At 43.8% G+C, this 27,972-nt stretch overlaps 1 protein-coding gene across 1 annotated transcript in view; it reads left to right on the top strand.

The window, feature by feature from the left end:
• Positions 1-1,214: 1,214 nt before the first annotated feature.
• The window catches only part of VTA1 (vesicle trafficking 1), a 249,869-nt gene continuing 223,111 nt past the window's right edge, over positions 1,215-27,972 (top strand). The window contains exon 1 of the mRNA XM_044289753.1: positions 1,215-1,403. Within this exon, the coding sequence (XP_044145688.1) occupies positions 1,298-1,403 (106 nt within the window). The 5' untranslated portion in view covers positions 1,215-1,297. The remainder of the gene's footprint in view (positions 1,404-27,972) is intronic.

Here is a 27,972-nt window from a genome sequence, read left to right as displayed (position 1 = left end):
TGCCCTGTCACGCAACAAATGTCGTTGTCGTGTAGACCTGTGTCCTTGACATGTAGTGAAAGCTGTAAAAAAAAAATAACAAAAAAAATAAAGAATCACAGTGCCAGAATTGTCACTTTTAGGCATCTTTCACACAAGTGATTACTGATTGTGCAGTATGTGTTCAGGGAAAAATTGATTGCTTAGGTCTCATGCACACGACCGTTTTTTGGGTCCGCAGCACCGCAAAAAACAGCACGGTCGTGTGCATGAGGCCTTAGCAAGCAGGACCAACCAGTTTTGTCTGTGGATGTGTTCAGGGTTTCACTTTTCCTATGCGGATGCAATTAGTTTTTGATGCGAGTGAAGAAAGACTAAACAATCATCTCCTAGTAACTATCAGTGAAAAACATCGGACAGCTTCTGTTTTTCACATAAGCCCCATTCACTTCTAAGGAGTCAGGGCTGCGTGATAAACGCACAATATAGAACATGCTGCAATTTTTCCTGAATGCAGAGTTGATTGGAGAAAAATTACGCCCATGCTTAGACCCAGTGAAATGAATAGGTCAGGATTCAGTCTGCACGCTATCCCTTCAAACCACGCATCGCACCCGGACGGAAAACGCGCTCCTATGAAATTAGCCTTAGCTTCCTTGGTTTACAATGAAAAAGGCAATTACATAATGATTGAAATAACGTATGGGTGGCATATGGCAAATGGTCCCAACAAAATACTCCACCAATCCCCCCAAAATACAGCTCCATTAACTGAAAAAAGCTACCAGCGACAGACACTCATTCCATCCCCCCCCCATAATAAGATTAGGATGCCCAGATTCTGTGGGCAACCCATGTAACTGTATGAGACTGTCACATTTGTGGAGGGGAAGGAGGGTTGTATCTAGCACAGGCGGGAAATTTCACCGGCCGACACCGCAGTACCCGCTGTGATGTGAACAGAGACAAAGGAACATTGTACAGTAAGTAGTTCCTGAGGTAAAAAGCGATGGGGGCGTCACACAGCTTTCTGATAAAGTATCACAAAACCAGACGCTGTAAACCCGCCACATTGTACAAGGAAACAATTATGCTGTCCCACCATACTGAGCCCGGAGGCTGCTGACAGAAATAGGAACGAGTTATTCCCATCCTATGGCTTCCTCATCTGAGAGAAACTTCTGTCAGCGGCAAATACCGCCCGCCTTCCCGCGCCGTCACACAGCGCCCTCCCACATGGGCGGAAGCGGAAGAACAGCTGTGTGCTCACTGAGTGTCTTCCTCCTGTCAGCTGCCCAGTGCCTATAGGTGCAGAGAAATGGCCGCTCAGCTGCCCCCGATACCTCCCCAGTTCAAGTCCCTGCAGCATCACCTGAGGACAGCTCAGGAGCATGACAAGCGGGACCCGGTGGTGGCTTATTACTGTGAGTACCTGTACAGTGTAATGTAGCCCATGTAGTACTTCCAGGTCCTGTACAAGTCACATAGGATCAGGGCAGTCACTTCCATAGCTGTTATGAGATGCTACTTTGGGGCTAGGTTCATATATGTGTGACGGTTCCAGAAAAATACAATATATGACCCACCACTTTTTTTTTTATTTTGAGTTCTTTCACCGGAACAGAAAAATGGAAAATTCACCACAGTTGTGAACGTAGCCTTGTATCTGCTGTGAATCATAATGATGCTGTGAATGTGGGTCAGAGGAGCACAGAAACATTTCCCAAGCATATCTGACCTGAACTTACAGCATTAGGCCTGCTGCACATGAACGTGTGCTCCCCGTGGCCGCAATGCACGAACACCGACCGTGGGGCAGCCGCAGCGGATCGTGGACCCATTCACTTTAATGGGTCCGCGATCCGCCCGTTCCGCAAAAAGATAGGACATGTTCTATCTTTTTGAGGAAGGGAAGTATGGGACGAAACCCCACGGAATCACTCCGTAGTGCTTCCGTAGGCTTCCGTTCCACACCATTCCGCATCTCCAGATTTGCGGACCCATTGAAGTGAATAGGTCCACATACGTGTTGTGGAATGCCCACAGAACAGCTCCCGGCCCGTGTATTGCGGATCCGCAAATGCAGTACACAATACGGCAACGGGCAGCACACGTTCGTGTGCAGGAGGCCTTATAATGATTTATGATGCAGTGAGCTCCTCCCTGACCGTGGCTTTACTGTACTGCCTTTACGGGAGTCCATGAATACAGTATAGTAGATCCGCGGTCTGGCGAGAATTTACAGCATAATACGTCATTATGATGCTATGCATTATGGTCAGACGAGCATCCGTGACAAGATGGTTAGTGGTTCATCCATGCAGATGTCTGTGAAGAATCCGTGTTTGGTCTTTGTGTCCGTTATTTGCCCTCTGTGTTTCATCCGTATCCCATGAACACTGCTTAGCTGAAAATTAGTGTTTCTAGGAGATGCTCTGAAAAATCGGTGAAAACCATGAACCAAACTCGGATAGGATCCTTGTTGTGTCCATGATTTTCACTGGCTATAATGTACCACCTTTGACCTACGGTCTACTGAACAATCACTGATGTGTTAATGCACACATTAAAGACAATGGGGGTCATTTATTAACTGCTTAGGCTACTTTCACACTGGCGTTCGAGCGGATCCGTTCTGAACGGATCCGATCATATTAATGCAGACGGTGGCTCCGTTCAGAACGGATCCGTCTGCATTATAACTTAGAAAAATTGTGAGTGTGAAAGTAGCCTGAGCGGATCCGTTCAGACTTTACATTGAAAGTCAATGGGGGACGGATCCGCTTGAAGATTGAGCCATATGGTGTCATCTTCAAGCGGATCCGTCCCCATTGACTTCCATTATAAGTCGGAACGGATCCGCTCGCCTCCGCACGGCCAGGCGGACACCCGAACGCTGCTTGCAGCGTTCGGGTGTCCGCTCACTGAGCGGAGGCTGAGCGCTGGCAGACGGATGCATTCTCAGTGGATCCGCCTCCACTGAGAATGCATTAGGGCCAGACGGCTGCGTTCAGGGCCGCTTGTGAGCCCCTTCAAACGGAGCTCACGAGCGGACACCTGAACGCAGGTGTGAAAGGAGCCTTAAAGGGTTTCTACCACTTCGGTGTCACATATTTAGCTGTCAGACGCTAGCGATCCGCTAGTGTCTGCTCTGCCCAACCATCCTAATATAATTGCTTTTGGGGCAGCCGTTTTGCTAAAAAAAAGAACTTTCATTAATATGCTAATGAGCCTCTAGGTGCTATGGGGGCGTCATTAGCACCTAGAGGCTCCGTCTACCTTCAGAAACTGCCGCCGCCGAGCGCGTCCCTCCAGCTCGCCCATCTCCTCCTGAATGCGATCCTCCTTGTGAGCGTATGTATTCTGCGCATTCGCAGTGAATGTCTGACCGCTTCCTTGCTCAGACATCTCCACTGCGCCTGCGCGATGATGCCATAGTGCTCCGAGGAACAGGCGCAGTGGAGATGTCTGAGCAGGGAAGCTGTCAGACATTCACTGCACATGCGCCGAATACAGGCGCTCACAAGGAGGATCGCATTCAGGAGGAGATGGGCGGGCTGGAGGGACGCGCTGGGCGGCGGCAGTTTCTGAAGGTAGACGGAGCCTCTAGGTGCTAATGACGCCCCCATAGCACCTAGAGGCTCATTAGCATATTAATAAAAGTTCTTTTTTTAGCAAAACGGCTGCCCCAAAAGCAATTATATTAGGATGGTTGGGCAGAGCAGACACTAGCGGATCGCTAGTGTCTGACAGCTAAATATGTGACACCGAAGTGGTAGAAACCCTTTAACCACCTCAGCTCCCCTAGCTTAAAGGGAACCTGTCACCGGGATTTTGTGTATAGAGCTGAGGACATGGGTTGCTAGATGGCCACTAGCACATCCGCAATATCCAGTCCCCATAGCTCTGTGTGCTTTTATTGTGTAAAAAAAACGATTTGATACATATGCAAATTACCCTGAGATGAGTCCTGTCCCTGACTCATCTCACGTATAGGACTCATCTCAGGTTAATTTGCATATGTATCAAATCGTTTTTTTTACACAATAAAAGCACACAGAGCTATGGGGACTGGATATTGCGGATGTGCTAGTGGCCATCTAGCAACCCATGTCCTCAGCTCTATACACAAAATCCCGGTGACAGGTTCCCTTAAACCCCCTTAATGACCAGACCACTTTTTACAATTCTGCACTACACTACTTTCATCGTTTATTGCTCAGTCATACAACTTACCACCCAAATGAATTTTACCTCCTTTTCTTCTCACTAATAGAGCTTTCATTTGCTGGTATTTCAACAAACTTCTATTCCCCACCCATCCTGACCCTGACCCCTCTCCACTTCTATTCCCACCCTAAATTACTTTTCTGATATATCTCATGGTAATGCTGTCGTGGAGGATGAAAGGGAAAAATGAATTACTTGCGTTAATTTCCTTTTCATGAATCCTCCAAGTGTATTTGCGTTTGAATGATAAAAAGACTCTCTAGAGCACTTTGTAACGAAAATATATTGTGCGTTAAATATAAAGACAAAAGAGATGTACTTATGTTAACCACAATACATTGCGACATCTGCACCCTTGTACCTGTTAGAGGTACTGGCACTGAAACCCCTAAACCAGTGTGTATTCAAGAATATAATAAATTTATGGGTGGTGTAGACCTGTCAGACCAGGTACTCAAACCCTACAGTGCCATGCAAAAATCCAGGCTATGGTATAAAAAACTTGTGGTGCATCTTACACAGGTTGCATTATATAATGCATTTGTGCTTTACAGAAATGCTGGCCAAAAGGGAATTTTTCTTGAATTTCAAGAAAATGTAATAAAGGCCCTCATATATGGGGACCGGGAGGAGGCAGGCCCCAGTACCACTTCTACATGTGTGGCAACAAGGCTAGTGCCAGGACAGCGCTTCCCCAGTGAAATTTCTCCCACTGCTAAAAAGAGAAAGCCACTAAAACGTTGTGTTACAAAAATGGTATAAGAAGGGAAACCAGCTATCAATGTGAAACATGTCCATCAAAACCTGGCCTTTGTATGAAAAGATGCTTCAAAATTTACCATACTACTTTTGATGTATAATTTTATACTTTCATGAAATCCTTTTTATCCTTTCCTAGTGCCCAATGAGAATTTATATTTTAGAAAACATCTTAGTCCACCTTCTCTAAATTATTCCAACTAAATTTACTGTAAAAATTATAAGGAAACTAAAAACTCACTATACCTCTAGATGAGTAGTTTCCAAAATGTGGTCACTTATTGAGGGTTTCCACTGTAGGAGTACCTCAGGATCTATTTAAGGCTCCATTCACACGTCCACAGATCCGCAAAACACGGACATCGGCGATGTGCGTTCTGCAATTTGCGGACCGCACATCGCCGGCACTATATAGAAAATGCTCCATTCCCACGTCCGCAATTCTGTTCCACATTTTGCGGAACGGAAATGCGGACCCATTAATTTCAATGGGGACAGACAATTGCGGATCCGCACTTCTGGGTCCACAATCTCGTTCCCGGAAAAAATAGAACATATCCTATTCTTGTCCGCAATTGTGGACATGAAAAGGCATTTTCTATATAGTGCCGGCGATGTGCAGTCCGCAAATTGCGGAGCGCACATCGACGATGTCCGTGTTATGTGGATCCGCAAAACACTTGCGGACGTGTGAATAGAGCCTAAATGAAACATTCCAGCAACATCTGTCCTCCAAAAACAATATGGCACTCCTTCCCTTCTGAACCCTGCCTTACGCCCATACATCAGTTTTTGAGCACATATTGGGTGTTGCCATATTCAGTGGAAAATTGTGAAAAATGTGGGTGTAAAGCAACTTTTTCTGGAAAAAAATGTATTTTTCATTTTCAGAGCCAAGTGTTTCCTATTTCTGTGAAACGCCTGATGGGTCAAAGTGCTCACTACACACCTTGAAATACTCCTTGATGGGTCTAGGTTCTAAAATGGGGTCACTTTTTGGGGGTTTCCATTGTAGGGGTACTTCAGGGTGTCTTCATATGCGACATAGCTCCAAAAAGCCAATCCTGCAAAATCCGCTCTCCAAAAGCCATATGGTGCTCTTTCCACTCTGAAGCCTGCTGTGTGCCGATACATCAGTTTTTGAGCACACATGGGGTGTTTCTGTAAACTCCAGAATCAGGGTAATAGATTTTGAGTTTTGTTTGGCTGTTAACCTTTGGTGTGTTACAGGAAAAAATGGATCAAAATTTAAAATCTGCAAAAAAAAAAGTGAAATTTTGAAATTTCATTCCCATTTTCCTTCAGTTCTCGTGGACCACCTAAAGGGTTAACAAAGTTTATAAAATCAGTTTTGAAGACCTTGAGGGGTGTAGCTTCCAAAATTGGGTCATTTTTGGGTTGTTTCAATTATGTAGGCCTCACAAAGTGACTTCAGACCAGAACTGGTCCTTAAAAAGTGGGTTTTGGAAAATTTCTAAAAAAATGTCAAGATTTGCTTCTAAATTTCTAAGCCTTGTAACGTCCCCCAAAAAATAAAATGTCATTCCCAGAATGATCCAAACATGAAGCAGACATATGAGGAATGTAAAGTAATAACTATTTTTAGAGGTATTACTATGTATTATAGAAGTAGAGAAATTGAAACTTTTTCAAAATTTTTGGTAAAGTGGGTATTTTTTTTATATATAATTTTTTTGACTCCATTTTACCAGTGTCATGAAGTACAATATGTGACGATAAAACAATCTCAGAACGGCCTGGATAAGTCAAAGCGTTTTAAAGTTATCACCACATAAAGTGACATTGGTCAGATTTGCAAAAAATGGCCTGGTCCTTAACCCCTTAGGGACACAGCCTTTTTACACCTTAGGACCAGGCCATTTTTTGAAACTCTGACCAGTGTCACTTTAAGTGATGATAACTTTAAAACGCTTTGACTTATCCAGGCCATTCTGAGATTTGTTTTTTCGTCACATATTGTACTTCATGACACTGGTAAAATAAAGTTAAAAAAAATATTTTTTTTTTGCATAAAAAAATGTCAAATTTACCAAAAATTGGGAAAAATTTGCAAATTTCAAAGTTTCAGTTTCTCTACTTCTGTAATACATAGTAATACCCTTAAAAATTGTGATGACTTTACATTCCCCATATGTCTACTTCATGTTTGAATTATTTTGGGAATGATATTTTATTTTTTGGGGATGTTACAAGGCTTAGAAGTTTAGAAGCAAATCTTGAAATTTTTCAGAAATTTACAAAAACCCAATTTTTAGGGACCACTACAGCTCTGAAGTCACTTTGCGAGGCTTACATAATAGAAACCACCCAAAAATGACCCCATTCTATAAACTACACCCCTCAAGGTATTCAAAACTGATTTTACAAACTTTGTTAACCTTTTAGGTGTTGCACAAGAGTTATTGGCAAATGGGGATGAAATTTGAGAATTTCATTTTATTGCCTAATTTTCCATTTTAACCAATTTTTTCCACTAACAAAGCAAGGGTTAACAGCCAAACAAGACTGTATCTTTATTGCCCTGACTCTGCCGTTTACAGAAACACCCCATATGTGGCCGTAAACTACTGTACGGCCACACAGCGGGGCGTAGAGTGAAAGGTGCGCCGTTTGGTTTTTGGAAGGCAGGTTTTGCTGGACTGGTTTTTTGACACCATGTCCCATTTGAAGCCCCCTGATGCACCCCTAGAGTAGAAACTCCATAAAAGTGACCCCATCTAAGAAACTACACCCCTCAAGGTATTCAAAACTGATTTTACAAACTTTGTTAACCCTTTAGGTGTTGCACAAGAGTTATTGGCAAATGGGGATGAAATTTGAGAATTTCATTTTTTTGCCTAATTTTCCATTTTAACCCATTTTTTCCCACTAACAAAGCAAGGGTTAACAGCCAAACAAGACTGTATCTTTATTGCCCTGACTCTGCCGTTTACAGAAACACGCCATATGTGGCCGTAAACTACTGTACGGCCACACAGCGGGGCGTAGAGTGAAAGGTGCGCCGTTTGGTTTTTGGAAGGCATGTTTTGCTGGACAGTTTTTTTGACACCATGTCCCATTTGAAGCCCCCCTGATGCACCCCTAGAGTAGAAACTCCATAAAAGTGACCCCATCTAAGAAACTACACCCCTCAAGGTATACAAAACTGATTTTACAAACTTTGTTAACCCTTTAGGTGTTGCACAAGATTTAATGGAAAATAGAGATACAATTTCAAAATTTCACTTTTTTGGCAGATTTTCCATTTTAATATTTTTTTTCCAGTTACAAAGCAAGGGTTAACAGCCAAACAAAACTCGTTATTTATGGCCCCGATTCTGTCGTTTACAGAAACACCCCATATGTGGTCGTAAACCGCTGTACGGTCACACGGCAGGGCGCAGAAGGAAAGGAATGCCATACGGTTTTTGGAAGGCAGATTTTGCTGGACTGGTTTTTTTGACACCATGTCCCATTTGAAGCCCCCTGATGCACCCCTAGAGTAGAAACGCCAAAAAAGTGACCCCATTTTAGAAACTACGGGATAGGGTGGCAGTTTTGTTGGTACAAGTTTAGGGTACATATGATTTTTGGTTGCTCTATATTACACTTTTTGTGCGGCAAGGTAACAAGAAATTGCTTTTTTGGCACCGTTTTTTTTTTGTTATTTACACCATTCATCTGACAGGTTAGATCTTGTGGTAATTTTATAGAGCAGGTTGTCACGGACGCGGTGATACCCAATATGTATACAATTTTTTTTTATTTATGTACGTTTTACACAATAATTTCATTTTTAAAACAAAAAAAATGTTTTAGTGTCTCCATAGTCTAAGAGCCATAGTTTTTTAAATTTTTGGGCGATTATCTTATGTAGGGTCTCATTTTTTGTGGGATGAGATGACGGTTTGATTGGCACTATTTTGGGGTGCACATGACTTTTTGATTGCTTGCTATTACACTTTTTGTGACGGAAGATGACAAAAAATGGCTTTTTTTACACCGTTTTTATTTTTATTTTTTTACGGTGGTCATCTGAGGGGTTAGGTCATGTGATATTTTTATAGAGCCGGTCAATACGGACGCGGCGATACCTAATATGTATACTTTTTTTTTATTTATGTAAGTTTTACACAATGATTTCATTTTTGAAACAAAAGAAATCATGTTTTAGTGTTTCCATAGTCTAAGAGCCATAACTTTTTCAGTTTTTGGGCGATTATCTTGGGTAGGGTATGATTTTTGCGGGATGAGATAACGGTTTGATTGTTACAATTTTGGCGTAGATGCGACTTTTTTGATCACTTTTATTACCTTTTTTGGGAAGTAAGGTGGGCAAAATTCCAATTTCATCATAGTTTTTAATTTTTTATTTTTATGGCGTTCACCGTTCGGGTAAAGTAACATTACCGTTTTATAGATCAGGTCGTTACGGACGCGGCGATACCAAACATGTGTAGGGAATTTTATTTTTTTCATTTTTAATCAGTGATAAATGTGTTTTTTGATTTTTACTTTATTTTTCACTTTTTTCACTTTTTTTTTGACCCAGACCCACTTGGTTCTTGAAGATCCAGTGTGTCTGATGTCTGCATAATACAGTACAGTACAATATATATTGTACTGTACTGTATTTTACTTACACTTTTGTCTGAACAGATCTATGCTTTCAGCACAGATCTGTTCAGAACCATGGACAGCAGGACGCCTGAGAAGGCGTCCTGTTGCCATGGGAACCTTCCCCGTCTGCTCAGTAGTGGCCAGAACTGCGCAGACGGGGAAGGGTAAGGACGGGGCTTGGGGGGCTGCCTGGAAGCTCTCTCCCTCTCCATTCGGGGGACTGCAAAGGCACAGCAGCCCCCCGATCGGAGAGGGAGGGAGCTCCCTCTTACTGTTAACCTTTTCCATACAGCGGTCCGTACGGACCGCTGTATGGAAAGGGTTAAACGGCTGACATCGCATCACCGATGTCAGCCGTTTATACCAGGGTGCCAGCAATGTGCTGGCACCCTGGTATACCCACTAGACGCCAACGATTACGCAATGGGAGGCGGGCGGGGGATCGCGATCCCGCCTACCGCACCTCCCGCACCGCCCGCAACCCTCCCCCTGCACCTCCCACCGTGCTCGAACAGCTCAGGGGTGCAGGGGGGAGGGATACAGGAAACAATTTTTAATCCTAAAGTTTCTGATCCCCGCGGTCAGGGACCGCGGGGATCAGAAACTGCAGAAATCGCAGCAAACCGCAGGTCTGAATTGACCTGCGGTTTGCCGCGATCGCCGACATGGGGGGGTCACGGGACCCCCCCGCGCATTTAGCCTAGGTGCCTGCTCAATGATTTGAGCAGGCACCGGGTTCCGATCACTGCCAGCCGCACGGCAGTGATCGAAAATGCACAGGGCGTACATGTACGCCCTGTGTCCTTAAGTACCAGGGCACAAGGGCGTACCTGTACGCCCTGTGTCCTTAAGGGGTTAAGGTGAAATATGGCTGTGTCCTGAAGGGGTTAACTGATACTAGGCTGCGCAGCAGTGCGGCGGTCCAGTCTCAAATGGCCACAAGACTAAAAAGTATTGTCGCCATCTGCTAATTTTAAGGTGCATTGGCGACCGTTTTGGTCGCCATCTGGAGCCTTGGAGATGCATGAAAATTTTCATGCATGGTTGCTAGGAGATGATGTTAGTAAATTGATAAAAGTCAATTTACTGTATTTTCCCTTATAACATGGTTATAAAGGAAAATAATAGCATTCTTAATACAGAATGCTTACTAAAATGTTGCTTGAGGGGTTAAAAAATAAATAAAAATTAACTCACCTTATCTACTTGTTCACGCTGCCGGCATTGTCTTCTTTTCCTTTTCATCCTCCATGACGGCATACCATGAGAGATGACCTGCCTCCAACCAGGTAGGGATAGGAAGTATAAAATAGACCCTCCTCCAGCATATCCTCAGTGTCTTCCTGTCTCCCCAGGTGGGAGGTGGGTTAACACTCATGGCATTTGCTGTGGGTCCACTTGTAGGCAGGCAGAGGTGGGGAAAAGTCGAGGATGCCTTATTGCACATGAGGGGGCAGGCAGCACCAACCTTCTATATTGGAGTTGTATTGGTGCTGGAAAGTGGAAGTAAATATCCTGCTCCTTACCTCCTTGCTTGCGCCGGCTTGGAGGGGCCATGTGCTGACCGGACACTTACTTAGTTCCTCTGGTCTCAGAAAGACGCTCCTCATCAAACCTCTGGTGCTTATTGATGACGTCACAGGAAGTGCCGATGCGTTCCACAGGGACTTCCGGTTTGCGTGATGCCGTAAGGGGGCGGAGCTTAATTTGGCGCGGCAGATCAAGACGGAGGTTGTCCACTGATCTGAGGTCTGCAGGTAAGGAGAGTTTTAAAAAGAGGGATGCAGAGCAACAATATATCGGATATAGCGACAGGACAGATGGAGACTTCTGGGGGTGCAGCTGCAGTAAGTCACATCCGGGGGAGTGGGGGGGACTATGGAATTATACTCCCTTACTAATGTCTTCCTCCCTTATTGTGTGTGTTTCTCTTTTTTTCTCTCTCTGTCTCCTCTCTCTCCTCTCTCTCTCCTCTCTCTCCTGTGTGCCTGTAGAGTGAAAAAGATGGGGTTAAAAAAACAAAATCCTCTCTTAATACTAAAAAGTGTGTGAGTTGTTTGACAAAACTGTCCAAAAAACTATGTAAAGCTTGCATGGCTAACATGGCCAGACATTTAGTTCCATCCATTAGAGATGAACTAAAGGATGTGATTAGAGAGGAGATGCGGTCAGCTTTTGCGGAACAGTCCACATCTAACCCTAACCCGACAATACATAAAACTAAGTCGCGGGGTAAAAGTTACAAATCTTTTTCCTAAAATCCAGATCAGGATTCAGACTCAGACAATGATGATTCCATTGATTCTTCAGGCTCCGACACAGAATTTAGAAGCTTTCTATTCTCTTCAGAAGATACAAACGAGTTGATAAAAGCAATTAGGACGACTATGGATCTGTCCGATGAAAAAATTAATAGGTCAGTTCAAGACGAAATGTACGGGGGTCTTGAGCACAGGAAAATGCATTTTTATGTACGGGTCTTACCAGTACATAAAAATATGTTAGAAATGATTAAGGTCTCATGCACACGACCGCAAAAACGGGGTCCGTAGGTCCGTGGGTCTTCCTTGATTTTTTTGGAGGATCCACGGACATGAAAAATGAAAGAAAAAAATCTAAGTCAAGTTTGCCATTGAAATGATAGTAAAAAACTGACACGGGTCACGGACGCGGATGACAATCTTGTGTGCATTCGTGTTTTGACTTGAATGGGTCCGTGAACCGTTGGCCGTGAAAAAAATAGGACAGGTCATATTTTTTTCACGGCCAGGAACACGGATCACGGATGCGGCTGCCAAACGGTGCATTTTCTGTTTTTTTTTTTTCCATGGACCCATTGAAAGTCAATGGGTCCGCGAAAAAAAATGGAAAACGGCACAACGGCCACGGATGCACATAACGGTCGTGTGCATGAGGCCTAAAAGAGAATGGAAATCTGATTGGAAATTTTTTATTTCCAGAACCATGACGCGTAGATTTCCCTTTAATAATGAGGATGAAACTCTGTTAACCTCTTGCCCTAAAGTCGATGTTTCCCTTTCAAAATTAGTTAAGGGATCCAATTCTCTTCCCTTTGAAAATATGGGATCATATAAAAGATCCTATGGACAAGAAAGTAGATTCCACGCTAAAAAAAAGTCTGGGAAGCTGCTACGGCCATATTTAAACCTAATTTAGCTGCAACTTCAGTTCACGGTTTCTAAAAAAGTGGTTACAGCAGTTAGAAGTCCTACTTAAGGAAGGGAGACCTTACGATACCATAGAGAATTCCTTTCCCCTTTTATTAAAAGCGGTAGACTTCTTATCTAATGCAACAGCGGAGTCAGTTAGGATAGCCGCCAAAACTTCTAGTCTATCGGTAGTAGCAAGGAGGGCCCTATGGTTAAAATCCTGGACGGGGGATGTTGCATCTAAAATAAAATTATGTAATTTTCCCTTTCATGGCAGTTTGATGTTCGGGCAGGATTTGGAAACTATATTAGAGAAAGCAGCGGATTCAAAAAAATCCTTTCCAAAAGAAACAAGCAAGAAAATTTCAGTTTTCTAAGGCAAAGAAAAGGGGTCCATTTCAGTCTAAAAGAACAGATAGAGGAGGACAGTGGTCAAAAGGGAAAAATCCAAATATGGGAAGGAACAGAGGTTTCATGTTCACCCCCAAAAATACGGAAGCTTCTAAACAATGACGCCAAGATTCAAGTGGGGGGAAGGCTACAATTTTTTCTAGAAAACTGGGAAAATATCACCCAAAATACATGGGGGCTGAACATCATAGCAGAAGGTCTAGATATTTCATTCCGTTTTATTCCCCCAGAATTTTTTCAGGGTAACACCCATCCAAAAGACATCCCTCCTTCAGGAATCTATCGAGGACGGTGTCCGGAATCTTCTCTCTCAAAGAGCCATTATTCCAGTACCCTATTCTCAACAAGAGAAGGGATACTACTCAACAGTGTTTTTGGTTAGAAAACCCAGTGGGAAGTTCCGGTTGATCCTAAATCTAAAAAAATTTAACAAATTCATAAAATACGAAAGGTTCAAGATGGAAACACTACGGTCAACCATAAACTTATTGAAAAAAGGTGATTTCTTAGCATCCATAGATCTAAGAGACGCATATTACAATGTACCAATATGCAAAGAAGCCCGGTTTGCAGTATTTCTGGGGAAAAAGGTTGTGTCCTTTTCAATTTCAGGTGCTTTCCTTCGGGATCACCACTGCGCTGAGAGTGTTCACGAAGGTGATGACAGAGGTCATGGCACATTTAAGAAGAAGAAATATCTTAATAATACCCTACTTAGACGACCTTCTTGTGGTAGGGAACTCAGAGAAAGATATAGAGTTAAATATATCAAAAACATGTCAAAACTCTCCCCTTCACAAAGACAATTTTTTTAGGTGTATGTCTAGACTCCATACTTCAAATAGACGCAAGTCTGTGGGGGCGGGGAGCTTACTGCTCCCTCTATACCCGCCAAGGACAGTGGTCCATGGATCAGATGAGTTAATCTTCAAACCAGAGTGAACTCTGGGCAGTTTGGGAAGCATTTAAAACTCTGTCTCAGGAGATAATGGGGAAGGATATTCAAATAAGATCCGACAATACAACGGTAGTAGCCTACCTAAATCATCAGGGAGGAACAAGGAGTGAGAGTCAGGGCCAATTGGCGGAGAAAATTTTCTCGTGGGCAGAAAATCATGTAAATCCCTATCAGCAGTACATCTCAAGGGATCTTTAAATGTAAAAGCGGACTTCTTAAATCGGGTTCCTCTAAAATCCACAGAATGGAGTCTGGAGAAGCAGGTCTTTACACAAATAACCTCAATGTGGGGGATTCCGCAAGTATACCTTTTTGCCACAGCACAAAATACAAAACTCGAGAAGTTCTTCTCTTTAAATCCGTTCAATGTAAACCTAGGGGTGGATGCGCTAGCACAAAAGTGGGATTTCCTCCTAGCGTATGCGTTTCCTCCCCTAGCGTTAATTCCCAGAGTATTGAGGAGATCAGACAAAGTGCTCATGTAATACTGATAGCCCCACTATGGCCCAAAAAAAATCATGGTTCCCTCTGTTGAAAATTCTGTCATTAGAGAGTCCATGGATTCTTCCCTGGACAAAGAACCTACTAGTCCAAGGTCCAATCTGTCACCTCCGGGTAGAAAAACTATAACTGGCTGCCTGGAATCTGAAAGGTTAACTTTAAAAGCCAAGGGTCTTTCAGATGATATAATAAATACAATGGCAGCTAGCAGGAAGGTGGTGACCTCAAAGAGTTATTCCAGGTTCTGGTCAACATTTTGTGCTTGGTATTCTCAATCTAAAAATTCATGCCAGATTTTTTCCATTCAGACGGTATTAGGATTCTTACAATCTGGTTTTGATAAAGGGTTACGTCCTAATACTTTAAGGGTGCATGTATCAGCACTGAGCTCAGTCTTTGATATTAAAATCACAGACCACCCTTGGATCGTCAGGTTTTTGAAAGGAGCAGATAGATTGAAACATTTTACTAGACCTTATGTCTCTCCTTGGGATCCTAATCTGGTCCTTTCAGCGTTAACGATGGCACCCTTTGAACCATTGTCAGATGTGTCCTTAAAATATATCACACTAAAGGTCTTATCAGCTCGCAGGATATGTGAGATCCAGGCACTAAAGATAGTGGAGCCGTTTCTCATGATATTTCCAGACAGAATGGTGTTTAGGTTGGATGCTTCCTTCCTACCTAAAGTGGTTACAAATTTTCATAGACAGGAGGAGATTGTGGTTCCTTCCTTTTGTCCCAATCCAAAAACTGAAGGTGAAGAAAAATTTCACAAACTTGATGTGTGCAGAGCCATCTCAGTTTACTTGGAGGCCACAAAGGATTTCAGAAAATCAGGCTATTTGTTTGTACAGTTCCATTTAAAGGCCATAGAGCCACAAAAGACTCCATAGTCAGATGGATTAAGTCGGCAATACTATAAACTTACAACTCTATGGGGGCTTCTCCACCCAAAAATTTCAAAGCCCACTCTACAAGATCGATTTCCACTTAATGGGCAGAAAAGGCTAATGTTTCAATAAAACAGATCTGTAGGGCAGCAACAGGGTCCAACCCTCACACCTTTATAAAACATTATAGGGTAGCTACACGGTCAAAGCAGGAGCTTTCCTTCGGTAGGAGAGTTTTAGAAACCATCATCCCTCCCTAGGATAATATTGAGCTGATATATCTCATGGTATGCCGTCATGGAGGATGAAAGGAAAAAAACATATTACTTACCGGTAATTTCCTTTTCATGAATCCCCCATGACGGCAGGGATTTCACCCCCCCCCCCCCAAAAGAAAATAAAAAAATATATATAAAAAGTAGGTATTAGGTATGTGTGTGTCTGTGCAAAAAAAAAAAAAAATATATATTATATAGGACTTGGAAGAATAGATTCTCTAGGCTGTCGGTGCAGAAGACACTGAAGATATGCTGGAGGAGGGTCTGTTTTATAATTTCTGTCCCTACCTGGTTGGAGGCGGGTCATCTCTCATGGTATGCCGATATGGAGGATTCATGAAAAGTAAATTACTTAAATATTACTTTATTATAAATATATTCCCAACTGGCTTTAATTAGTTATAATGGCTCGTTTTGTCTGGGGAGCAATCATTAGGAGAAACAAAATGGCTGCTGTCCTAGTACACACAAAACCTGTCCCAATCATACAGGAGGACAAGTGACTTCACAACACTGAGGTAAAGATCATGAGGAGACATGAAGTACAGAGAGGAGGTGGGGATGTGGATAATGAGCAGCAGCTCTTGTATGCAGTCTCCATTACCACAACCCCACATTACCACAGTCTGTCCTGCCAGTCCTCTCTGTAATTCTTATCACCTCATGAACTCCATTCCTACAGAGATTCAGCTGAAGATCCTATCATCTGTATTCAAGATCATAATCCCTGACAAGTAGGAGAGGAGGATGAGGCAGCTCTTTACCTCAGTGTCCTGAAGTAACTTGTCCTCCTGTGTGATTAGGACAGGTTCTGTGTGTACTAATAGGATGGCGGCCATTTTATTTCTACTAATCATTGCTCCCTAGACAAAATGAGCCATTATAAGTAATGAAAAGTATTTAGGAATATATTTATAATAAAGTAATATTTAAGTATTTATATTTCTTTAATTCCTGGACAACCCCTTTAAGGTTTCATATGTCTTTTTATGTGGATTTCATGATACCCATAGAAGTGGCCTGTGCAAGCACTATAGCCCCTTAAAAGGGTTATCCGAGTTATGAAAAAAAATATAGCACTGTAAATCTGATGGGCAGCAATATATAACTAAGTTAAGCAAATTTTAGGCAAAAAAGGGAGTGAATGCAATTCTGCTTGCTGGGAGACTCAGCAGCATGTTGTATTTGTAGGACTAAACGTCCCAGCTGTACAATGACACTTCTGATACACACAGGATCTCCCCCTACCTGTTCTTGTGCAATACTCTGCAGAACTCCTCTGTTAGCTCCTGTGCCCAGCATTTGTCTCCTCACTGCCTGCAGCTACTCAGTAAAGCCTTCAGCCCTGAGTCTGTGCAGCTGAAGGGGTTAATGTTTTTCCTTAAGAATACAGGGAGAGAGCAATAAGCAGCAGCCGGCAGTGCAGGGGGGCGTGGCCAGCACAGTGACATCTCGTGTACAGACACAGATCTGTTCTCTCAGGCTTGTGCACAAAACATCAGAGCAGGGAGAGAAGGTGACATCACAGGTCATGTGACCCTCAATGAAATCTGAGAAAGCAGCAACTGGAGATAAAGTTATTGAATTGTAAAGTCCTTACATTTGCCTAGTTAGAAAACATACAAATAATAAAAAAATAACTCAGACACCCCTTTTAAAGTTTTTTTTCTGCGACTTTTATACTGATGAGCTGTCCTTTGGATAGATCAGTGTCTGATCGATGGGGGTCAAACACCCGGGACCCCCACCAATCAGCTTTTGAGGAGGCACCAGTACTCGCAGTTTAGCCTAGGCGCAGCTGAGCCCCATTAAAGTGAATGGGGCTGAGCTGCGATACCAACCACAGCTGATATACTATGTACGGTGCTGTGCTTGTTGAGCTAAGAGAAGACTATTGCGAGCTCTGGCGAGCTCATACAGCTGATCGGTGAGAGTTCCGGGTGTCGAACGCCTACGATCACATAAGTCTGGGAAAACCCCTTTGTTTTACTTCAAGTTGTCTACCTGCATGTCATCTACGTGTCACAATGAAGGGGGAGGAACACTAGAGTGACAACAGAAGGAAAATGACCCGAAACTAGGAAAGGAAAAGGTCACCACCTAGGAAACCCTAAACCTAGCCCTGTCAGAATGAATAGACCCTGAAGATGGGAATATTCATACACTGGATACCTATGCCCTAGAAACCCTGAAAATCCCTAGGCGTAGTGACAGGGTCTGAGACCACTGGTTCCTTCCCAGATGAACGAACCAGCGTCTCCCTGAGGCCTAGGAAACAACGAGCAAAAGAGGAAAGCAATATACAAAGGGGAGAACACTTATCTTCAATAGAAAATGGATGAGCAGGAACTCAGAAGAGGACAACACACCAGCTCTTCCACCTCCATGTCGATAATAATATCAACGCATGGTAAGAAGTGCGAATCCAGACTAAATATAGGAACAGTAATGCCACAAGCTATACCTGAAACAAGAGGTGTGGACATACGAACAACAACAATGCAAAGTGAAAACCGAGAGGCTGTCAGATAACCTCACGTGATGCAAGTCTCTCAGATCTTCTAACCTCTGTCACGGAAGGGATCATGACACTACGTAGCAGCAGCGGTCCATGCTAATGTAGCCTCTTAACATTCTTGTGAATGGGACAAAGTTGTAATGCACTGAACAACCACTACTAAGTAGTCTGTATGCAGGTAAAGCTGCCGAAGAAGAGGGAGCAGCACGTTACGCTCACTCTGTGGTTGACATAAGATAAAGCGATCAGAAAATGATGGTTATAGAAGACTCTTTAAAGCTACAAGGTGCTTTCCACAAGAAAACCGTCCGGATCTCCAGCAAGCTACCATATTTTAGAGGAGGAAAATAAGGCCTCATCAGATCCTCACATTAGACCCTCATAAATATCAGGAATCACATCAGACCCCCATATCAGCCCTCCATGTCAGTACCCCATCGGCCCTCCATGTCAGACCCCCATCAGACCTTAGATCAGCTCTTTTCTTTTAAACTCCTATCAGACCTCAGATCAGCCCTTTTTTCTTTCAGAGCCCCATCAGACTAAAATAAAAAAAACTTCTCTTGCCTCTCCTGCGCCTCGGCTCCACTTCGGGTCTGGCGTCGCGCTTCCCTGTCTTCTCCGCTTCCCTGTCTTCTTCTTGCATGCAGTGTCAGGTCATAGTGTACGCACAACGTCCTGACACTTGCAGCGCTTCTTGCCCGCTCCCAGCACCTAATTCATACTAGTGAGCACTTCCATAATGGAAGTGCTCACTAGTATTCGCTTTATAAGATGCACAGCCATTTTCATCCTACTTTTGAAGGATAAAAGGTGTGTCTTATAAAGAGAAAAATACAGTCTTATGAATGGGGCTAATTCTGATGAAAGGGGTTGATGATGTGTACAGTGATGTGCTGGGATGGGGCGTGTGACTGCTGCCGCCAATCATAGTTTTCAGTGATAGACTGCTGTGCACAGTGATTGGCTGCAGTGGTCATGTGCTGTATCCACGTATGTCACCAATGCCACAGAAGAACCATATGAACCAATTGGTGCGGATTTGGTGCAGATTTTCCACATGCGGATTTTACTAAGTGAAAGGAGAAAATCCGGTCGTAAAATAATAACATAAATTGACATGCTGCGGATTTTAAAATCCACACCACAGGTCAAAAGCGCATGGAAATAATCTGCATTGTGTACATGAGAATTCTTATAGAATACAATGTGCATGACCTATGGTGAAGTTTTTCCGTGCTCAAATCCGCACATAATCCTGATGGTGTGCATTTAGCCTATTAGTGCTGCAGAGAACAGCACTGGAGAAAGAAACATAGAAGATTAAAACATAGCAGATTGACAGCAGAAAAAAAATCTGGTCCATCTAGTCTTCCCTTATATTATTTCTGATTTATCTTGGGACAGACGTGTTTTCCCAGGCAGGTCAGTATGACCAACCCTTATTGCCTGGTAAGGTTGATCATGCTAAGATATCTGCGTTTGTAACCCCCCTGCTCTCTGCGCACTCTCGCTCTCCTTCATTGACAGGGCTAGTGATCAAGCATGATAAGGGCAGAAGCAGCAGATAAAATGATGCTTCATGTATTTGTGACTCTCAGCTGTGGTTCAAACTTTGCCTTTAGGGTGCATTTACACGACTGTAAGTGTTTTGTGGTCTGCAAATTGCGGATCCGCAAAACACGGATACCGGCCATGTGCGTTCCACATTTTGCGGACCGCACATGACCGGCGCTATGAAGAGGACAAGAATAGGACATGCTCCATATTTTTTGCGGGGCCTTGGAACGGAAACGGATACGGACAGATGTGCTGTCCGCATCTTTTGCGGGCCCCATTGAAATGAATGGGTCCGCACCCGTTCCGCAAAATTGCGGAACTGATGCGGATTCATTTATACGGTCGTGTGAATGCACCCTTACACTGAGAAACAGATCTTGAACTAGATATGGGGAATGTTATGGACAGTATCGGTATCAGGAAAGAAGTAAAAGTCATCCTAGAGCTGTGTGGACATAGGGATGCAGATAGCACACGGTGTGCTGTCCACATTTTTTGCGGACCCATTGAAATGAATGGGTTTGCATCCTATCCACCAAAAAAAAATGAAAAAAAAAAAAAAACGGAATGGACATGGAAACAATACATTTGTGTGAATGTAGCCTAAGGCTACATGCACACGACCGTATTTTGCTTCAGTGTCCGATCCGTTTTTTTTGCTGATAGGATGCGGACCCATTCATTTCTATGGGTCCGCAAAAAACAAGGACAGCACATCGGGTGCTGTCCGTATCAGTATGTCCGTTCCGTTGCTCCGCTAAAAAAATAGTGCATGTCCTATTTTTTTCTAGTTTGCGGACAAGTATAGGCATTATTACAATGGATCCGCAAAAAAAAACGGATCCGCAAAAAAACGGATGCCATACGGAATGTCATCCGTTTTTTTTTGCGGAACTGCAATTTGCGGACCGCAAAACACACACGGTCGTGTGCATTTAGCCTAAACCTGAGACCCTCTGTATGGAAGGCAGAACACCTACCATAGAATTGTGTTATGGTCCATGGTAACAGAATCCATAACGCAATTCTGCTTTTACCACCTAATGAAGCATGAACGAATTTCATAACATGAAATTTGCTCATCTCTAGTTTCTAGCTTTAGCAATGTATACACACATACACACATTCTTCCTCTTTTGTCATTCATATAAAAAATAAAATAAAAATATATTTAATTTAGCAGTATTATAGAAGATTTTGTGTGTGTGAAATTATACAAACGTGCACACTTTTTTTTTTTTTTTTTGCTTTCATAAAAAATGTATAGATTTAGGTATTTGTTTTAACATATTTAAGTATAGCGTGCAGCTGCAGAGCGTGTTGCCCGCTGTCAGTGACAGCGGGAGGGGGGGGGGGTGTATTTCCTCTGTAACTGGGGCTACTTTGTCGACCCCAGTTACAGGAGAAATTAATAGTAAAAATAAAAATGAAGTCAAATGTCCCCCAGAGGTCTTGTATGACCTTATGGGGGACACAAAGTGTAAAATAAAAAAATAAAGGTTTCACATGTAATTAAAAAAAAAATCCCCAATTAAGTCATAAAAAAAAAGGAAAAAATAAATAAAATAAACATATTTGGTATTGCCACGTTCGTGGCAATACCAAAGTGATCAAAAAGGCGTATGTCCCCAAAAATTGTACCAATAAAACAGTAACCTCATTCCGCAAAAAATTAGCCCCTACATAAGAAAAGCGCTCAAAAAATGAAAAAAATATAGCTCTTAGAACATGGAGACATTAAACACCCTTAATGACCAGACCACTTTTTACAATTCTGCACTACACTACTTTCATCGTTTATTGCTCGGTCATACAACTTACCACCCAAATGAATTTTACCTCCTTTTCTTCTCACTAATGGAGCTTTCATTTGGTGGTATTTCATTGCTGCTGACAATTTAACTTTTTTTTGTTATTAATCGAAATTTACTTCTTTTTTTGTGCAAAAAAAATGACATTTTTCACTTTGTTGTAAAATAAAAGTAAAAAAATACATTTCTATATAAATTTTCCTCTAAATTTATCATTGTTCTACATGTCTTTGATAAAAAAATGTTTGGGTCATGTTTCCTGAGGTTCTACAATGCCCAGACAGTAGAAACCCCCACAAATGACCCCATTTCGGAAAGTAGACACCCTAAGGTATTCACTGATGGGCATAGTGAGTTCCTAGAACTTTTTATTTTTTGTCACAAGTTGGTGGAAAATGATGATTTTTTTTTTTTCTTACAAAGTCTCATATTCCACTAACTTGTGACAAAAAATGAAAACTTCCATGAACTCACTATGCCCATCACGAAATACCTTGGGGTGTCTTCGTTACAAAATGGGGTCACTTGTGGGGTATTTATACTGCCTTGGCATTTTAGGGGCCCTAATGCGTGAGAAGTAGTTTGAAATCCAAATGTGTAAAAAATGCCCTGTGAAATCCTAAAGGTGATCTTTAGAATTTGTGCCCCTTTGCCCACCTAGGCTGCAAAAAAGTGTCACACATGTGGTATCGCCGTACTCAGAAGAAGTAGGGCAACGTGTTTTGGGGTGTATTTTTACATATACTAGGGGTGCACTGAAATGAAAATTCTGGTCCGAAACCGAAAATTCAGGATACCCCTTGACCGAAACCGAAACTGCCTTTTTGCCCAAATACTTTTAAAAGACCCCCCACCCCATAACAGTGCCATCCACAGACCCCAACCTACCCCATAACAGTGCCATCCACAGACCCCAACCTACCCCATAACAGTGCCATCCACAGACCCCCACCCACCTCATAACAGTGCCATCCACAGACCCCCACCCACCCCATAACAGTGCCATCCACAGACCCCCACCCCATAACAGTGCCATCCACAGCCCCCATTGTACAATTAATAGATTAATAGAAAATAGTGGGGAGGGACTGGGAGGAGGAGCTGGGGGCCGGTGCGTTCACTGTGCTCCGGCCCCCAGCTCCAGTAGTTATAAAATGTTGTACAATTAATAAGCATTCTATTCATTTGGCCCCCCTCTGCAGTATTACATTCAATACAGCCACATCATACTCACAGGGCTGTCATCTTAATGCTGGCCGGCCGTGCAGAGGAGCGGCAGCGTCACAACTGACGTCATGTGCCCGGCCTACTTTCTGAATGAAGGAGGCGGCGCAGGCATGTGACGTCAGTCGTGACGCTGCCGCTCGTCTGCCCGGCCGGCCAGCACAGCCCTGTGAGTAGGATGTGGCTGTATTGAATGTAATACTGCAGAGGGGGGCCAAATGAATAGAATGCTTATTAATTGTACAACATTTTATAACTACTGGAGCTGGGGGCCGGAGCACAGTGAACGCACCGGCCCCCAGCTCCTCCTCCCAGTCCCTCCCCGCTATTTCCGGCCGATATGTAAAAATATCGGCAGAAACAGATTAGGTGCATTCTCGGCCGATATTTTCGGCCGCCGAAATTTCGGAGCACCCCTAACATATACCCATGCTGGGTGACAGAAATATCTCTCTAAAAGTCAACTTTTCCCTTTTTTTTTTTTTATAAGTTATCATTTGACACAGATATTTATCTCACCCAGCACGGGTATATGTAAAAAGACACCCCAAAACACATTGCCCAACTTCTCCTGAGTACGGTGATACCATATGTGTCCCACTTTTTTGCAGCCTAGGGGGGCAAAGGGGCACAAATTCCTTTTAGGAGGGCATTTTTAGACATTTGGATTCCAGACTTCTTCTCACGCTTTAGGGCCCCTAAAATGCCAGGGCAGTATAAATACCCCACATGTGACCCCATTTTAGAAAGAAGACACCCCAAGGTATTTCGTGATGGGCATAGTCAGTTCATGGAAATTTTTATTTTTTGTCACAAGTTAGTGGAATATGAGACTTTGTAAGAAAAAAAACATCATTTTCCGCTAACTTGTGACAAAAAATAAAAACTTCTATGAACTCACTATGCCCATCAGCGAAGACCTTAGGGTGTCTTCTTTCCAAAATGGGGTCATTTGTGGGGTGTTTGTACTGCCCTGGCATTTGAGGGTCTCCGCAATCATTACATGTATGGCCAGCATTAGGATTTTCTGCTATTCTCCTTATATTGAGCATACAGGTAATGAGATTTTTTTTTTTCCGTTCAGCCCCTGGGCTGAAAGAAAAACTGAACGGCACAGATTTCTTCATTCGCATCGATCAATGTGGATGAAAAAAAAAAAAGAGGGGAAAGGCGTCTGCCAGGACATAGGAGCTCCGCCCAACATCCATACCCACTTAGCTCGTATGCCCTGGCAAACCTGATTTCTCCATTCACATCAATCGAAGTGGATGAATAAATCATTGCCTTTTTAAAAAAAAAAAAATATATATATATATATATATATATATATATATACACACGCACGCACGCACACACACACACACACACACACACACACACACACACACACACACACACACACACACACACAAAGTGTTTGCCAAAGCATATGAACACCACCGCCCCCTCAGCTCATAAGAGTCGGCAAACATATCTTTTTTACTGCAGAGGAGAAATCTCGTCTTGCAGCGCCGCATACACCGACTTTTGTGTAATCTGACAGCAGCGCAATGCTTCTGTCAGAATGCACATCAGTGCTGCAGCTGGTCGATCGGTTGGTCCACCTAGAAGGTAAAAAAAAACAAAAAAGAAAAAACCAGGCCGCAACGCAATAAATTTATTAACATGAACTTTATAACAACATTTCAACAGAACATTAACTTTTTTGCTTACCGGTGATTTTTTTTATTTTTTTAGCCTTTTTATAGGACAAACCTCTCCTTCCCCATGGGACAATGTGCAAAGCGCAAATCGCCCAGAGATGTGGCAAAGTACATTATGCACTTTGTCCCAGGTGAAAGGAGAGGTTTGCAGCAGCTCTGTGTGAATGGGTCCTAATAGCCCTGTGTGCCTGTCCTGTGAGATGCAATCCCTATGCTAAGTGTACCTGTGTGTGGTACTTCCGGAAACACTCCCCTAAGCATAGGGCAGGGTGGTCAGGGCAGTCAGGACAGAAATAGCGGGTGTCATGCCTTATTCCACTCCTGCTACAGACACAACATTTTTTTTCGGGGTGGCGGTTGGTTTGAGGTACCGGCAACGACACTGGGGAAATGTCGCCCGTGTAGACGGCTCACTACACTAGCGGTTGGGGCCACGGAACCTCCTGGATACAGGAGGTTCTCGATGATCTCTTCCTGAAATTTGAGGAAGGATCTTGTTCTCCCAGCCAACATCTGGTCATTGAAGTCCACCCCTTCCATGAGTGAATTATAGTCGTGGACACAAAGGGGCTTTTCAATGACACTGGTTGCTCGTTCAATTTGGATTGTCATGTCTACGTGAATGGAGGAGAGCATGTAAACGTCACGCTTGTCTCTCCATTTCACCGCAAGCAGTTCTTGGTTACACAAGGCAGCCCTCTCCCCCCTTGCAAGACAGGTGGTAACGAACCGTTGGGGGAAGCCCCGGCGACTAGGTCGCGCGGTGCCACAGCAGCCAATCTGGCCAAATAAGGGTGACACCAAGTCCCAGACTGTCTTCCCATTGCTCCCCAGGTAGTCAGGGCAACCGGCCGGCTCCAGGGTCTGATCTTTACCCTCATAGATCCTAAATTTGTGGGTATAGCCTGTGGCCCTTTCACAGAGCTTATATAATTTGACCCCATACCGGGCACGCTTGCTTGGGATGTATTGTTTGAAGCCAAGGCGCTCGGTAAAATGTGTTAGGGACTTGTCTACACAGATGTTTTGCTCAGGGGTATACAAAGCTGCAAATTTCTGGTTGAAGTGGTCTATGAGGGGCCAAATTTTGTGGACAAAAGCTGGGTGGCCTCTGGGATGGGAGGTGCTGTTGTCGCTAAAGTGCAGGATGGTCTCAAATCGTATTGGGTTCGTGGACCAATATGACCGCAATTCATGCTTTTTTGTTAGGCCCATGTTGAGGAGAAGGCCCAGAAAAGTTTTTATTTCGGAAACTTGGTCTGGGCATAAAAGCTTCCCGGGTTGGCGGCTATAAATTGAGTGGCATATCGATTTGTTTCTGCCACAACTAAGTCCAACAGCTCCACAGTCAAGAACAGCTAAAAAAAAAACTGTGCCGAACCGATCTGAGCTGTCTCAACCCGAACTCCAGTCTGGGCGGTGAAAGGGGGAACTACTGGTGCGGCTGAAGTTGGGGGCTGCCAATTAAGGTTTGCCAGCACCTCAGGGACTCTAGGGGCTCTACGGGCCTGTCTGTGCGGTGGCTGCGACGGGTAACTAATGCACGTGCCACCGTACCAGCTTCAACTGCCCTTCTGGTGCTCGCTACTTCACCATGTTGTACGGCAGTGCTGGTACTAGGTCCAGGATGGGCTGCGCTGCTGTATGCCTCACCATGTAATCTGACAGCGCCAGCCCCACTCTGCTGCCCTTGAAGCGGATCCTGCGCAATCTGTGGTCTAGCAGCACGGGGCCGGGTACGTCTGTTGGTATCGGGGACCTCAACCTCCTTGTCCGAACTTTGGGTCAGACTGCCACTGCTTTCTCCAGGTTCGTATTCTGACCCGCTGGATTCGTCAGATGAGGGTTCCCATTCCTCATCCGACTGGGTCAGAAGCCTGTAGGCCTCTTCAGAAGAATACCCCTTATTTGCCATTTGGAGTACTAAATTTAGGGGGTATTCCCTGAGACTACCCAAGAAAAAAAGCAAGCCTGTCTTACAAATGGGAGGCTAGCGAAGTACCGGAGGCCGCTGCGATTGATAAAAAAATCAGTTTTGATATTTATTTTTTTTATCGCCGGCGGGGCGGGCGTGGGTGAACGCACGTGTGGGCAACCGATCAGGCCTGATCGGGCAAACACTGCGTTTTGGGTGGAGGGCGAGCTAAGGTGACACTAATACTATTATAGATCTGACTGTGATCAGTTCTGATCACTTACAGATACTATAAAAGTACAAATGCTGATTAGCTATACGCTAATCAGCGAATCGGTGACTGCGGTGCGGTGGGCTGGGCGCTAACCGACGCTAACTGCCTAACAAAGGGGCCTAAACTATCCTAGGCCTAACCGTCAATTAGAGTTGTTGCGATACCAATTTTTTGATTCGGTTTCGATACCATGAAAAAGTATTGCGATACTCGATACCATTCGATACCACGCGAAAAAAATAAACAAAAAAAGCCACGTGCATTCCTCATTTTTAAAAATGGCGAATCGCGCAGTTTTTATTTTATTTTTTCTGTTCCGGCATTCACCACCTAGATTTTTTTAATATATTTTAATAGTTTGGACTTTTCTGACGTGGCGATGTAATATGTTTATTATTTATATATTTTATATGTGAAATTGGGAAAAGGGGGTGATTTATACTTCATATTTTAGTGTTTTTTGTTTGTTTTTTTTTACACTTTTTATTTAATAACTATTTCCCCCTTAGGGGCTAGAACCTGGGATCTTTCATCCCTTTTCCTATTCAGCCTGATAGATCTCTATCAGGGTGAATAGGACTCCACACTGTCCCTGCTGCTCTGTGCTTTGTGCACACAGCATCAGGGATGTTACCATGGCAACCAGGGCTTCTGTAGCGTCCTGGCTGCCATGGTAACCGATCGGAGCCCCAGGCTTACACAGCTGGGGCTCCGATCAGAAGCTGCCACTGCACCACCAATGAGGGGGAGGGGAGAGGTCCCTGTGGCCACTGCCACCAATGATTTTAATACTGGGGGGTTTAGAGGGGCCGGCGCACTGTGCCACCAATGATTTTAATGGGATGGGTGGGTTGAGGGGGGGGGCAATGATAACTACCCCTTTATACAGGAGGCGGGTACTGGCAGATCAGCGGCAGTTAACTGCCGCTGATCGCAGCTCCCTGTCAGGGGCAGGGTGCCGGCAATGCGATTCTGCTGCCAGCACCCGCCTCCTGTATGTGTTAAAGACTGACTACTGTATATGAGTCCAGACTTTCACTATCAGGCCACACAGAGCGGCGCCCAGCAATGTCTCAGCACTCACCATTAGTCCTGGGCGTGCAGTGCCCCATTACTGTCTCCTCTCCTGCTCCACATGCTGCTGATTACTATCGGAGCGATGGGAGGA

The sequence above is a fragment of the Bufo gargarizans genome, chromosome 4, assembly GCF_014858855.1.
Source record: "Bufo gargarizans isolate SCDJY-AF-19 chromosome 4, ASM1485885v1, whole genome shotgun sequence".
Classification (NCBI taxonomy): Eukaryota; Metazoa; Chordata; class Amphibia; order Anura; family Bufonidae; genus Bufo; species Bufo gargarizans.
This window is presented reverse-complemented; position numbering and strand designations above follow the sequence as displayed.